The following is a 14,692-nucleotide window of genomic DNA, read 5'->3' on the forward strand; positions in this document are numbered from 1 at the left end:
CAGGATATCATTCAGACGGGTGGAGGTTCAGGTGTGAGTTTCTTCAATTTGTCTCCCTCTACTAATCAAGATTGCAACTGCTGACCTATAGATTAACAAACCAGTGCAGTTTATGTAATCTGAAAACAAGGCAATCGCCAAATTGTGTCTCGCCCATTCGCGTATAAGGAATTAATATTTTTATAACTCCCAGAAGTTAATTGACCTGCTTATGACCTTTGACCTTGTGGTGACCTTCAACACCCTAAGGGACATTTACCATCCAAGTTTGGTCACAAACGGACATAGGGATCAAAAGTTATGAGCCACAATCAAAATGCGCCCTAAAAACATAACATTGGGCCCTAAAAGTTCGTTGACCCCTGTCTGTAACCTTTGACCTTGTGGTTACCTTCAACTTCCCAAGAGACATCTACCATCACCCAAGTTTAATTGCCATTGTAGCAACATGTGCTGAGTTACGTGTGATAAGAGAGTCTTGTAAGTAAACTTTAAAGTATGACCTCAAATGACCTTTGACCTTATCATGTGACCTCTTACGGCACCATAACATGAAGGTACCCCCAGTGCATCCATCACCCAAGTTTGATTGCCATTGTAGCAACATGTGTTGAGTTACGTGTGATAAGAGAGTCTTGCAAGTAAACTTTAACGTATGACCTCAAATGACCTTTGACCTTATCCTGTGACCTCCAACGGCACCATAACATGAAGGTACCCCCAGTGCATCTATGACCCAAGTTAGGTTGTAATCCAAGCAACTTATGTGAAGTTATTTGTCAAAAGAGAGTCTTGCAGGTAAAGTTTAACATAAAAAGAGAGTCTTGCACACTCTTTAATATATGACCTCAAATGACCTTTGACATCATCACATGACCTCCGACAACACCATAATATGAAGATACCCCTAGTGCTTCTATCACCCAAGTGTGGCTGCCATTGCTGTAACAGTTGCCAAGTTATGCATCATAAGAGAGTCTTGCAGGTAAACTTTAACATTTGTGACGGACGACGGACGAAGGACGGACGACGGACGACGGACGGACGACGGACGGACGCCATTTGGATCCCTTAGTCTCGCCTTCACCTCCAGTGGGCGAGACAATAACTAGAAATGTCGCTAAGGCGACTGGTATGCCTCCGCCATAATGCATGATTCTCCTAATAGGTCTATAGTACATGTGGACAATGTGTGATTACATTTTCACAAAATCGGCAAAACACTAAAATGACAAGTTTGTCACAATTGTGTTGAATGTTCACCTTCCTTGACCTAGGTTTAATTGGATGAATAGGAGAGCATGTATTTGAGGATTTAAGGACTTAAACCTGACTTTGACCCATTCATAAGTTTATGCATTGAGTAATTTTCACGGTATGGAGAAAAAGTGCAATTTCTGTATTGAAAAGTACATTGTATACCATTTTCATCCGGCCAATGACCATGACATTCATAAGATAATCACTGTCAGGCAGAACATGCATTTGGTATGTAGAAAGTTTCAAGAAAACTTGAGCCACTTCCGAGATATGGAAGAAAAAGTTAGTTCAGCACTTTCCCTTGATCTTTGACCTTTTGACCTTTGAGGCAAAAAAAAAAAAAAGAGGAGAAAGTTTCCAGAGAATCTCTATTAGGTTATACATGCATACACCAAGTGTAAAAAAAAAATAATAATCCTGCTGGCATTGCATAAATGAGGGAAATAGTAAAATTTTGAAGTGTTGCCCTTGACCTTTGACCCCATGAACCCTAAATTCTCTAGATAATCACTGCCAGTCAGTACATGTATATATACTATGTTCCATGAAGATACCTTGAATAATTCCCAAGTTACGGAGAAAAAAGTGAAGTTTTAATATTTTTAGTTGACCTTTGAACTTTGACCTCATGACCCTAAACTTTCACCAGAGAATCTTAATTGGGTAATACATGTTTACACTAAGTTTCAAGAAAATATCTTCAGGCATTGCATAGATATGGTGGAAATAGTGAAATTTTACGTATTTGACCTTGACCTTTTGACCTTTGACCTTGAGCATGTGCACCCAAAAGTTGATAGGCACAACTTCACCCCCTAATACACATACATGCCAAGTTTCATTAGGATACCTCTAAAGGTTTTTTAGTTATGCTGTCCACAAAATTCATTACGTACGGAAGGACGGACGGACGGACGGACGGACAACCAGAAAACATAATGCCTCCGGCACCACTTCGTGGCGGAGGCATTAAAAAAAAAAACAAACAAACATGTCGGGAAAAAAAAAAAAACAGTAGAGGTAGACATTGAAGAAACTCACGGGATAAACTATAGTTTTTTGTTGTTGTTTTTGCCATTGACATCAACTTAAAGAGCAGTACACTGTCCGTTTAATGCATGGATTTCTTGGTAATGATAATTCTTTGAACAAGTTGGTGTTGACAAGAGAGAGAGAGAGAGAGAGAGAGAGAGAGAGAGACGGTAAGTAATACATAAATTATAACTGATAAATCGCACCTACGAGTGTAGGGTGTTTGTTGTGCGCGCATGTAATGAGCCTCTTCGTGGAATCAATTCAGTCAAACGGATCTGGACCATGTTTTATGAAGATTTAGAATCGATTATAAAGTTGGTTTCAATCAAAAGTCTATGGCAGCTAGCTGTGTGTTAATGAAATTTAAAATCATGGATTATATCTTTTGATAAAACAGGGCCTAGGAGTACAATGCGTTTACAAAATGGCACAATGTTTATCATGTTTGTGACTTCCCGATATTATTATATGTTCTTAATCCCCTTGTTGTGAAACCGTCATGTTGGGGAAAGTTGTTATCTTTTTTAATTAAGTTTGTGACATCATGAATGGCAATATAATGCAAGAAAACCTATAAAAAGAAGAGATCACGAATTATACCTTGGAAAATTTCTTTTGTGCTTGCGTCTGCAATGCACACACCATGCACGCATCCCAATGTGCCACTTCGTGGACAAAATCGAACTGCGGTTTACGCGCATGATTTATTCCACGAACTGACATATTGTTTCCTGCCTCGCGCTCGCAACATTTCACCCTCATTATTCAAAATTGGCATGTGACTGTAAAGGGGAAGTTCTCCCCTTTCCGTTCATGTATACTTTATCATGGTTAATTACAGAAACCCACTCGATTTCAAAAATGGTAAAACTTTGTATGCGTTTTTCTCGAAACGCGGTTTTCATCAACCAAATCTCGGGGTGTCAACGACGAAATGTCATAACACGACAACCACAATGTCAAAATTACCACAAATGTCATAACACGTTAACCACAAATGTCAAAATCTCGTAGAATGCCCACAGATGACACGCGCATAGGCATAGATCCACGGGCAACTTACGTACATTTGTACTTCAAGCGGGTCAACTGCCTGTGACTTGTGGCAATTACGGGCCTCCTTGGTGTTCTGCATGGACCTCTGCTGGCAATTTCTGCGACTTACGCGAAAAAAAAAAAAGTTTTGGTCATGCTCAAAACTTGGCTGCGGGTAAATCGGATTTGCGTGGACACTTCCGTGCAACTACGAGCGAGATTCGTGCTAGGTATACTGTCAGATGCGGGCCAACTGCAGGTAATTCTGACGCGTTGTGACATTCGCGGGTAATAATGTAGGATTAATCTTCATCCACCTACCAAGTTTCATCCAAATAAACAGACAAACGGACAGACAAACAAACGTTGATCAAATTATAATCAGATTCGCTTTTTTTTTTCATTATTATAATCCAAGCAATGAGTTTTGACATTTGTGGTTGACGCGTTATGACATTTGCAGTAAAAATGGTAATTTTGTCAGTAGTGGTTGACGAGTTATGACACTTGTGGTAATTTTGACATTAGTGCGCGATTTTGACATTTGTGGGCTCTACCCAGTGTGACGTGCGTGCAGCAGACAAGGCGAAATGTCCCGTGAAAAGAAGGCTTGCCTGGTATGCTTTGCAGCAAGACATGCATAGTAAGCACATATTGAGGGAAGCGGGGTTTACAGCAAGAAGCCGCACTACATATATTTCGCAATTTTTCGGGAGTCCCTCATTTCAGTTTTTCAACTAGTAACTTTTCATTTCCGAATGTCTGTGTTGCTGGACGCTGAGCGAAAGAAGTATAATATATATATATATTTTTTTTCCCGCGTGATTTCATGTTTCTAGACTACAACAACGCATTGCTGGTGAAAAAGAATATTATGGATTTGCACGAAGCATGCACGGATGCTTCAAAATTCTAAACATTTTAACGCATGACTACTTGTAGACAAAACTGATTATATATACCATCACCAAAAGACATCTACACGATGTTTCGTGAATTCAAGGTGATAAACTTTTACGTACAGTGTAAAGATCATATTAACATACAACATTTCGGTTTTGAGATATTGCATTATTGCTTCGTGTCTTCAGTCACCATTGACCATTAAAACGCACATCTAATACTCTTGTCGTAGGAACCACGCTTTTTAATCTCATAAACAAGTAAAAAATAATGTTATACACCTGCACTTGTGGAGGCTACAATTTTGCAGTTAAACAAAAAAGGTTTTACCTCCTACTCTTTATACTGATCATAACGAATTGTGGTGCAATGACTATCTTGTTTGAATTCAAGTCATGCAACTTTGATTATGCGATCACTGTAAGTCAAGTCCACTATTAAATTGAAACAACAACAATAGCAAAAAAAAAGATGTAAAGAATGTGAAAATTGTACTGGAATTGCTAGTACGGACAGCTTTTGGCAAAAAGAAGTTCCACAATAGTGTGTTTTTTGGTTTTTTTTTTTTTTACTTTTTAATTGACGGACCTGCATCTATTCAGATGATATCAAATACATGCGTACAGTAAATAGGCATTTCCAATAATCCAAGCTTTCCTACTGAGCATCCTATTTCAGCAAAGGTGCAAGAGAAATATTGAACCAAATTCAATAAAGCTTTGAAATATTCCACTTTCCCTACTGCCAAAAAGACTGACACAAAATAGGCTCATCTTAATGTCATTCTCGATCGATATTGCTACATTTTTGGCCTCAAAATTTTGTGACAAATTTGATATGAATAATGTCTATGCAGGCAGTATCTCATCTCACGTTCCATCTTCAGTAGTTCCTTTCCTTCTCAGTGCAGACTTTGGAGCGAGCAGAGTAGCGGCTCCTTTCATGACGATCTGCATGTTGAAGGAAGAGATGCCTCGATTAGATAGGAGAAACCCCTCTCAACGTTCATGGTCACACAAGACTTTCTCATTTCATATTGGAAGACAAGGTGATATTATCATAAAGCAACTGGATGCAAATGAAAGTTGCTTTGTATGAACGTTTATGCTGTGTGAAAGGATATGACAGTTCATATAACACAGGGAAACAATGTTATCTCTACTATGTAAGCCATTAATTTACTAATAACACGTACCTGGTACGTCTGGTTGCAAATTAGTTTTCCCTTTGTTGTCTCTTTCACTTGCAGGTAGAATAGACGTGAATAGAACAAACGATAATTATACAATGACTTAAGAACATTTACAAGAAATAAACTCACTTGGTTGTGTGTGTGTGTTGTTGTGATTAGCAACTGGCCACTGCTTTTCATTACGTTAGCTCATTTCGATTATAGTACAATTTTGTATTTTGCAACAAATCCCAGATTACTGTACACATTGCAGTGAAAAGAATAGCAGATAGGCAGTTTCTAATATGCTATACACCTTTGCATATTTGTTCAGAATATTAAGACTACATTTGTACTTACTGTTAGATTATTGAGTTGCCATGGCAACTATTTTAGATCCTAATTCGAGACATTATGACAGAACTTAGTCGAGTACATTACCTCATCCCTTTCTGGCACCCGACAAGTGATGGCGCAATTCACTAAAAGACTTCTGATTTCAGTGACTGTCGCTTCTGCTGTGATTTCTTCTCCAATGAAGGCTGAAGGTGCAAATGAAATTTTCAAGTGTTTTACTGGCACTGAATAATCTAGTGCATTTCCACAATCCATTAGATTTCTTTAGAAAATGGCAAAGAAATTACACGAATAATCAGAATGATAATAATCAATAGAATATAAAGAGAAGAGGGCATGAAAAGACATTCGACTTAGGAGATTGTTTGACTTATGCAAGGTCAACTTAAGCAAGGTTGACTGTAATAATAATAATAATAATAATGATAACAAAAATAATAGTGATAATAATAATAATGATAATAATAACGAAATATCATCATGAATTATGTTTTAAAGTGTTCTTAAAGGGGAAATCCTGTCCAAAAATAAGTTAGTCTGACAAAAAAAGAGTAAAATCTTACGAGTTCAACGGTAAAAATTTGACTGAGGTTGGATGAAAAATAAGGAAGTTATGAAATTTTGAAGTTTTGCTTATTTCTGCAAAACAGTTCTTGTACAGTGCATATGAATATGCAAATGAGTGAGCTGACCACATCATAACCTCACAATTTACCATTGATCGTGTACTAAAAATGACAAAAATTCAGTGTTTCTGTTATTGAAGTCTGAAACATGTTGTTATTCCTGGTTGAATAACTTCAGAGTAGTGATCAGTTAGATATAATTATCCGGATTTGAGCATCGGGCATAACTGCATTTGAATGAAAAACTGGAAATTTCAAGATTTTATGTACAAACTACTAGTATATGGCAAGTTGTGAGGGAATGACATGCTCACTTTGCCATATGCATATTCATATTGACCGTTCAAGAACTGTTTCCTCAAAAATTAGCGAAACTTCAAAATGTCATAACTTTCGTATTTTTCATCCGATTTCGATCAAAATTTTACCGTTGAACTTGTAATATTTTACCCTTATCAGACTATTTTATATTTGAACTGGATTTCTCCTTTAAAATGCAAAGCACTTACACACACCACTTTTTAGTGCATGGAAAATACATGCACATTCTCGGCTCTCTAATCATTCATAGCTTTTATTCATACAGCCAAAGAAGTAAATCAATTTTTGTGATATACTGTTCATGTTACAGATGAATCTACAAGAATGTTAATTGTTAGATGATAATATCATGCAGATCTAGATATATTACCATTTTTTAAAGCTCAAAATTCTGTAGGCAAGGTGAAAATGAATAAAGAACATGTTTCACAGACGCAGTTCCCTATGATTCCTGCAGTTAAAGCATTTTCAAACCTCTGTTTACACTTTCCTTTCCTTTTTTTTTTTTTTAAAAGCAAGAGTTTCTCCATTATCTCATTTCAATTTCTCACCTGGCTTTGGAAATTCACAGGATAATGACACAACAACGGTTCCATGTCCTGGAAGTTTTGTCCCAAGCACCGAGGATGCTAACCTAGTGTTAAACGTAGTTATATATAGTTTGCAAAAGTGAACTGAAGGACAAAATTGAACTCTCAGAGGAGCTGCCATGGCAAACAAAAAAGATCAAACAGCAAATCAGAAAAAAAAAGAAGATAAAAAAAGGCAAGAAATGAGAAGAGTCTTTGGTAAATTATCAGCATAGCTATCTTGTGTTTGGTTTATCACTTCACAAAGTGCTATGGTCATGGTGAACTGCAGATAAATAAAAGTACTGGACGAGGGCCGTGGCAGTGTTATTACAGGGATGATATTGAGGTTTTTTGAAAAAATCAGAAATCAAAATTTTTGGGTGATTTTGATACATGAAAATAAGCACAACGGTGTACAGACTTGTGAGGAAAAAAAAAAATCTAAAATCAGATTTAAATCTACAGAATCTTATTCTGAAGTACTGTAGTGTAAAATTAATTGACCTCATTCCTTTTATCAAGAAATCTGAAATTCTGTCTGTGGCTAAGCAAATGTACAATGCTATGGTGCATAAGAATGCACTACTTAGTCACCTCATGATCTGTAGGTCACTGCCAAATGCGAGCATTTAACATTCAATGAACAAAAATATGTGTATGGGACGAGTTTGCACCACAGACAGTGTATATTGTTTAATATCTCCATGGGAGAAAAAAAATGTGTATTTGAAAGGTATCTCAAGTGATTTTCACAGTTTGCAAAAGGGTGCCTATTTGCGGCAGGGGCAGTTTCATTCAAAAACAGCTAAAGAGCGTCAAGTGTGCTTAGTCTCACTTAAAAACAAAAGCTGACGTTACTCACAAGTGTTTATGGGAAGTGAGGGTACTCTAACACCTGTATGGGCCTTTTGATCAACAAATGAAACAGCCCCTGCTACAAATAAGCACCCTGTCACAAACAGGGATGATTACTCTACACAAAATCCATTGCATCATGTTTGGAGAGCAATAACTAATGATTTGATTTGTGAGAAAGTGGGAAGAACTCACAAGTAGAGGAGACAAATTTGATTTTTCAGTTCATACAGAACCATCTGACACCTTCTGACATTTCACCTTACGTTACACTTAGCAGTGTAATGTCTGTGACATCCTGGAGTTTAAACAATAGAAAATTCATTTAAATTTATGAATTGTCATGCAAATTGACCAATGAAATTGCAATTTCTTCTTGACTACTAGAGTAATGCAAGTGAACATGGTGAAAAAAAAAATGTATTGTCTAATTGCAGTGCATTGCATTGACCATTGCATAATTGGGTAAAATATATCAAAGCAATTATTACAGCTAATGCACTGAACAATCATGCAGCTAACATAGTAGGGCCTAATGCCTAATGTGCTAAAAGTGAATCAATCAGCCCAGGCACTTCACCTTGTACTCTTAAACAAGTCACGTCTGCCCATTCATTACAGTTTTCTGCAGCCCTGCAAAACATAAACCCTTGTAATAAGAACCTACAAACACAAGCTTGTAGACCTAGTCCTTTAATAGATGACAATGACGTTGATGCCAATGGTGTTGTTATTGTATTCATCAGTAATCTTCCAATAATATATCAGTAATCTACCAGATAATGCAATCTGTATCTATTTCTGCTATGACTTTAATATTTTCATGAAGAAGCATGTACAAATCTTCTAGGAATATCATGACAAGGCCAAAAGTATTGGCAGGTAGGCGATTGATGACCACGAGAAGTGATCACGAGAGGTGATCAGCTTGGGCACAGAATTCCATGGACCCCTGGCCCCTGATGCGTGTCGACGAAATGATTTCAGTCCACCCACTGCTGATCATGTTGTTAGGCCTGATGACACAAGCTAGAGAGGGCTCTAGTGCCTCTACACCAGTCCATGCACACTCTGTCTGTATTGAAATGGCGGACGACATTATGATTGCTCTTCATCTACAACAATTGATGTCAACGTACAACGGATTTAAAGTCATCAGAGTGCAGAAAAAGTTGCGTTTACCCCGTTAAAAGGACGCCATGGACAACGCGTTGACCATAGCGCGTTGCTGTTGCGTACTGTGCGTCGATGTGCAGTGGATTTGTGTCCCCGGAGATCTGGGCGAATGCTCCCACCTCATCCTCGCCGAACGTTTTCGATGTTGACGCAGAGTCACCTTCCTGAAAATACAGTCGACGTCTAACCCCACACAAATGCCGAATGGCGACTTTTAAATGACATTCTGATGCAAGTAAAACTGGTCGAAAAGAACTAAGCATATTCCGTTGTTATACAATCAGCTGTTCTTGTCAAAAGTAATTTGGTTTGTATCTCTTGATGATGGTAGACGTATCTCACCTCTGCCTACGGCTTACGTACCTGGTCAGCGTGGCATGGCCACCGTGTAGTGCGTGCATCAGCATGCAGTTATCAAACGGCACGGCAGCAGACAATATTAGTATGGTAGCGTCCAACACAAAAACAAAAAAGAAATCCACAGTGGCTTGAATAGGCCAACGCTACAATAACTTCGTCGTGTCACTGGCATACCTTCAGTCCTGAGATATGTAGCGACCCATTTCAAGAGCACGATACATCAATCGCAAGACTTAACGTGTAGCGGCAAAAACAAACAAACAAACAAACAAATAAATAAAAAATCAATAAATAAATTGAAATAAACTCGCTTATCAGTCGTGAGTTGTTGGCATAACCGCCGTGCAGTTGTTGTAACTTGCACAAAGTATAATCTCCAACACCAGTCCCTTCCTCCACCAAAAAAAGAAAGAAAAAAAAATGAAATTACAATGTACTAATAAAAACAAAAGAAGACGCCCTTCTCAAAAGCCACAAAAGTTCCTCCATGGTTGCCACTTATAGAAAAACACAGGTGATTGAGTGCAGTTTAGAAAAATTCCACCGACGCCGGTGAACATCACCGTATAATGTGTGACTTGGTGTACATGTATATTCATGTGATCATAAGGGAACTTGAAAATATCATTACAATGGGCCATCGAATCTAACCTGTTCGCAACGACCACCTGTCTATAACGAACATCATTATCTCGGACGGTGTTTCCTTTGAGAAGTCGTTGTAGACAGGTTTGACGTACTGTAGATAAATTTATATTCGTATGAAGTGTATGTTTTGTGTGCTGTGTTGGCTGATTATTCCATATGATATAGTGAACGTGAATGAAGTATGTAATTATTATCTTATGTATGTACTTAGATTATTTCTAGATACTTTGATTTCACATGCAGTGTTTATACTTATAATTATACACACTGCATGTGAAATCAAAGTGTCTAGAAATAATTTCAAAATTCATAGCTTTGCGAATAACTTTGGCTAAATATCACATGTATTGTTTGACTACAGCAAGCATTAGAAAACCTTAGCTCTTTATCTGTTCATTTCATGTCCTATCGTTATCTTCAAGCATGCTGAGATCCTTGAGAGTTATGCATATGCTTATTCTTAATAATAATTGTTTAAATAAATGTACACTGCACAAAGTCCGGTGTTAAATAGTGAACACCGAGCTGGTGTTAAATTTTCGGTACTCATTTATGGTGTTGAATTAACACCTCCGGGTGTCATTTCCAAATTTTAAACTGTTTTTTGAAGAGTTTCTTAGTAACTGCACTTCTTGTTGATTTTTAATTTAAACAAGACGATCAAGAATTTTACATTAAAATACTAGATTTTTTTAAAAATGTGAAAATAAATTTACACCAAAGTAACACCAGCTGGTGTGGTCTCTTACTGAAGCTGGATGGGTGTTAAACCATTGATATTAACACCAACAAATATCAAATCAACACCATGTGGTGTCATTTTTGAATTAACACAAGTACAGTGTCAAAATAACACCAGGTACAGTGTCAAATTAACACCACGAAGTGTCAGGTGAACACTTTTCAACACCATCACAGTGCATTTTTAACACCTGTGGGTGTGGTCCTCTATTGAAGTTTGATCGGTGTTAGATTTAACACCCGTGGTGTTAAATCTAACACCGATGTTTTTACAGTGTACGGTACACACAGAAGACAAAAATTTGAAATCACTTGCCCATCATCACGGCGTCATTATGAAAATGCAGTATTTCCTTGTAAGAATAAAGAATAAAGTGAGAAGCACTTTTCCAACTAATTATTGCAACTTCTCATAGCAATATTAGGCCTCCTCGTGGAGCGCAATTTTATGATTATCTAAACATAAATCAAAACTACTCAATAACCATGATAACAGATATATGGAAGAAATTCACGACAAATTGATGAAAATATTCACATACATATCATCAACACAAAACTTCTCTATTAACAGACGTAAACAATCTTATTCAGTTCAGCACAAATTACATCGATATCAAGTATGTTAAGGGAAGTATTGCTCCATCTTTTTACTTGTTTACGGGCGTTCGAAATTATAGGAGATCATGATATGACTATATTGTTTTCATCCGAGTTTCTTTGGTCAAATTCAAACTCAATATCTTATTTTATTTTTTCCGATTAGTATAACAAAATATATTACTAGTTTCCCCGATATTCTTCGGAAACACAACGGTATACTAGTGACTCGTTTATCCAGCGTTGATGGGTCACGTGTATTACCTGATTAGCATGAAAAGGAATAATGTTGTATTCAGTATTCTTATTCAAGATGCCAATGAAAAGTCCCCTGAAATCCTACCTCATGTTCACTTTCATTGACGTAAATAGGTTCTTCCATCTCAAATTCAAGAATATTATTCATATTTTTATTTCGTTTATCACCGAGTTTTAATTTTGCTGTTTATATTATATACCAACCATTGCCAACTAAGCTCCACCCTAAACAACAACAAAAACAACAATAATAATAATAATAATAATAATAATAATATTAATAACAGCAACAACAACAACTACCTCACCATTAGTGAAGTTTTTGACACTAAAATCAGCTAGAATAGAGTACACTATCCATCAGTGACAGCACGTTATCGATGACCAGGTTTCATACAATACCATTCCAAACCTTTTCATAAAATAGACTCGATTCCGGAACATTTCAAACTTCACAGCAATCACAGTGCTAATTTTAATTGAAGGCTCGAAGGTTTTATTTCCTGAGGCCTATCTTCTTTTCTTTTCTTTCTTTTCTTTTTTTTTTTTAGTTTTCCGCTATTGTTTATAGTCAACGTGATATTAATATTGTATGACGTTGCGAAGCAAATTTTAAACTTACCATATAAGGATTGTTAACGATGTCATGGAAAGTGAGAATTGTTTTCTCCAGAGATGATGCAATGTCGGGGTGCAGTAATAATGAAAACGTTAAAAGATTAAGACCTTAGTGACAAAATCAATTTGTTGATCAGGTCCTGACCTCCGATGTGAAGACTTATGGGGAAGGGTTGGCTGGGGTGGGAGGCTGGGCAGACCCTCCTTCAAACTCACAGGCACACTTTTAGCAACCCCCTCCCCCAACAAAACAAAATAAAGCAAAAAAAAAAAAAACCAAAAACAAAACAAAAAACAAAAAAAAAGCAAAACAAAAACAACAACAACAACAAAAAGGGAAGAAGGAAAACTAAAAAGCACATGAGAAGCCATAACTTTCGAGGGTTCCGCCGGCGCCGCGGCAATTCTGCGATTCTTTCAATGGGGTGTGGGTGGGGCCGGGGTAGAAGGGAGCATTGACTCTTGATCTTTGACCCAACCAACCAAACACGAGCACCCCTTCCCCTCCCACACACACACACATATTATGTTTTTTTGTACAGTGTATATCATACGGACTTGCTGAAAAACAGCCTAACTTTTACCCGTGTTTAAATAAAACAAACAACAAAACAACAACAACACAGCAAAGTTCCTCAGCTCCTATGTTCACATCAATAGAAGTAAGCTTGGAGTATGAGTTCAAAGGACCTTTAAGGTGTGTTAGATGGAGGCACAACACATTTTTCATGGTTTAATACTGAAACCACTTCTTGATAATAAGTATAATGATTATAGAATTTATTTAAATGAATGAATTGAATGAGATATATGTAATATGTATTATGAATATAATGGTAATTATTTTATTTTTCTGCAACAAGTAATGCAAAACATTTATGTTTCATGTTATTTGTAAGCTGTGACGTATATGTTCAATGAATTGTTATCTGTTTGTATCTCTTGTGTGTAACGCTGGTGGAAGGCGCATTTCCATATTCGCATTGTGGACAATAAAGCAATCAATTCAATTCCATTCCATTGATGCTGCGCGCAAGCTACTTTGGTATGCTAGTGTTTTCATGACTGTGTTCATACACGTGAGTGTGTGTGTGTGATAGTGAGTGTCAGGGGCGGTGTGTGTGCGTGTACGTATGTGTGTGTGTGTGTGTGGGGGGGGGGGGGGGGGGTGTTTCCGAGAGGGGGAGAGACGGATAGAATGAGACTGGGAAAGAGGAGTAGGTAATGAAGAGAGAGAGAGAGACAGAATTAGGGGAGAAAAAGAAAGGGAGACGGAGACGGATAGAAAGGGAGAGCGAGCGAGAGCGTGTCTTCCGTTGAACGACACGGCTTTTCGCATTTCACCCATGCCTAACAGACAGAGAACGATATTGGCTTGAGGTCGTAAAGAAGAAGCAGAACAACAACAACAACAACAAGAACAAGAAAAGGGTGTTTTGTGATAATTATGTACGAGGTCGTTGTCCTACAGGGCAATATCTGCATGGTCCCCATTTTATTCTTTTAAAAACTTGCTATGATAGCAACTCTCGCTGGAATGGCAATTGTCATGGTAATGACAAGAATCCAACTTCTTGATTAGCTGTTGCTTTTAAAAGTTGCCATTCCAGCAAGAGTTGCCATCCTAACATCTTTTATAAAATGGGGCCCCTGAACGGACTTTTTGGCAATGCAAAATATAGGAATCCGCATGTTTTTCTCATAAATTTTGATCCACTGCACGCGTGTACTTGCCGACGACACAAACTACATACGCATCGTCATTGTTCAAATTAAAAAAAAGTAACTGCACCTAATCAAAATGTCATTACTTTTAAAACGGAAAGGTTTTGAGGAGAACATTTATTAGCAGGGGTGTTCTTACACTTTTTGACTAACTTCTTTGTAAAATAAAAATGAGAGTGATCTGTTGAGTCATGCATGAGTAAGCACACACTCAAGGCAAAAATTAAGGTCAATTTTCAAAAGTCACGAGAGTCGAGGGATCTGTGAAACAAGATTTGATAACTTCTGCTTTTGCTGTATAATATGTTTAAATGCTGTTGTTCTATCATCCATCGTTTGACACCATCTCACCTATATATCCTGACACTTTCTTTTTTACAGTTGGATAAACTCTATTTTGGGCAAAATGGCCGTGTTCAACCCTCCTAAAA

At 37.4% G+C, this 14,692-nt stretch overlaps 1 protein-coding gene across 1 annotated transcript; it reads right to left on the bottom strand.

The window, feature by feature from the left end:
* Nucleotides 1-4,906: 4,906 nt before the first annotated feature.
* LOC139736590 (hydroxyacyl-thioester dehydratase type 2, mitochondrial-like) lies at nucleotides 4,907-12,008 on the bottom strand. The gene is made up of 5 exons (XM_071647336.1): nucleotides 12,004-12,008; nucleotides 9,318-9,494; nucleotides 7,260-7,342; nucleotides 5,846-5,946; nucleotides 4,907-5,183 (listed from the first exon to the last, which is right to left on the bottom strand). The coding sequence occupies exons 1-5, from the start codon at nucleotides 12,006-12,008 to the stop codon at nucleotides 5,103-5,105; spliced, it is 447 nt and encodes a 148-aa protein (XP_071503437.1). The 3' UTR covers nucleotides 4,907-5,102.
* Between the last annotated feature and the right edge of the window lie 2,684 nt (nucleotides 12,009-14,692).

This window comes from Diadema antillarum, unplaced genomic scaffold (genome assembly GCF_040938485.1).
Source record: "Diadema antillarum isolate AM-2024a unplaced genomic scaffold, OU_Dant_1.0 seq00000657_RagTag, whole genome shotgun sequence".
Classification (NCBI taxonomy): Eukaryota; Metazoa; Echinodermata; class Echinoidea; order Diadematoida; family Diadematidae; genus Diadema; species Diadema antillarum.

Bases quoted from the DNA above. Each gene is read 5' to 3' on its own strand.
- LOC139736590 (XM_071647336.1), bottom strand. The intron at 7,343-9,317 runs GTAAACGCAACT...GTTTAACACTAG, and splicing joins CATGGCGTCCTTTTAACGGG to GTTAGCATCCTCGGTGCTTG. The intron at 5,184-5,845 runs GTAATGTACTCG...TTCAACATGCAG, and splicing joins GGGTGCCAGAAAGGGATGAG to ATCGTCATGAAAGGAGCCGC.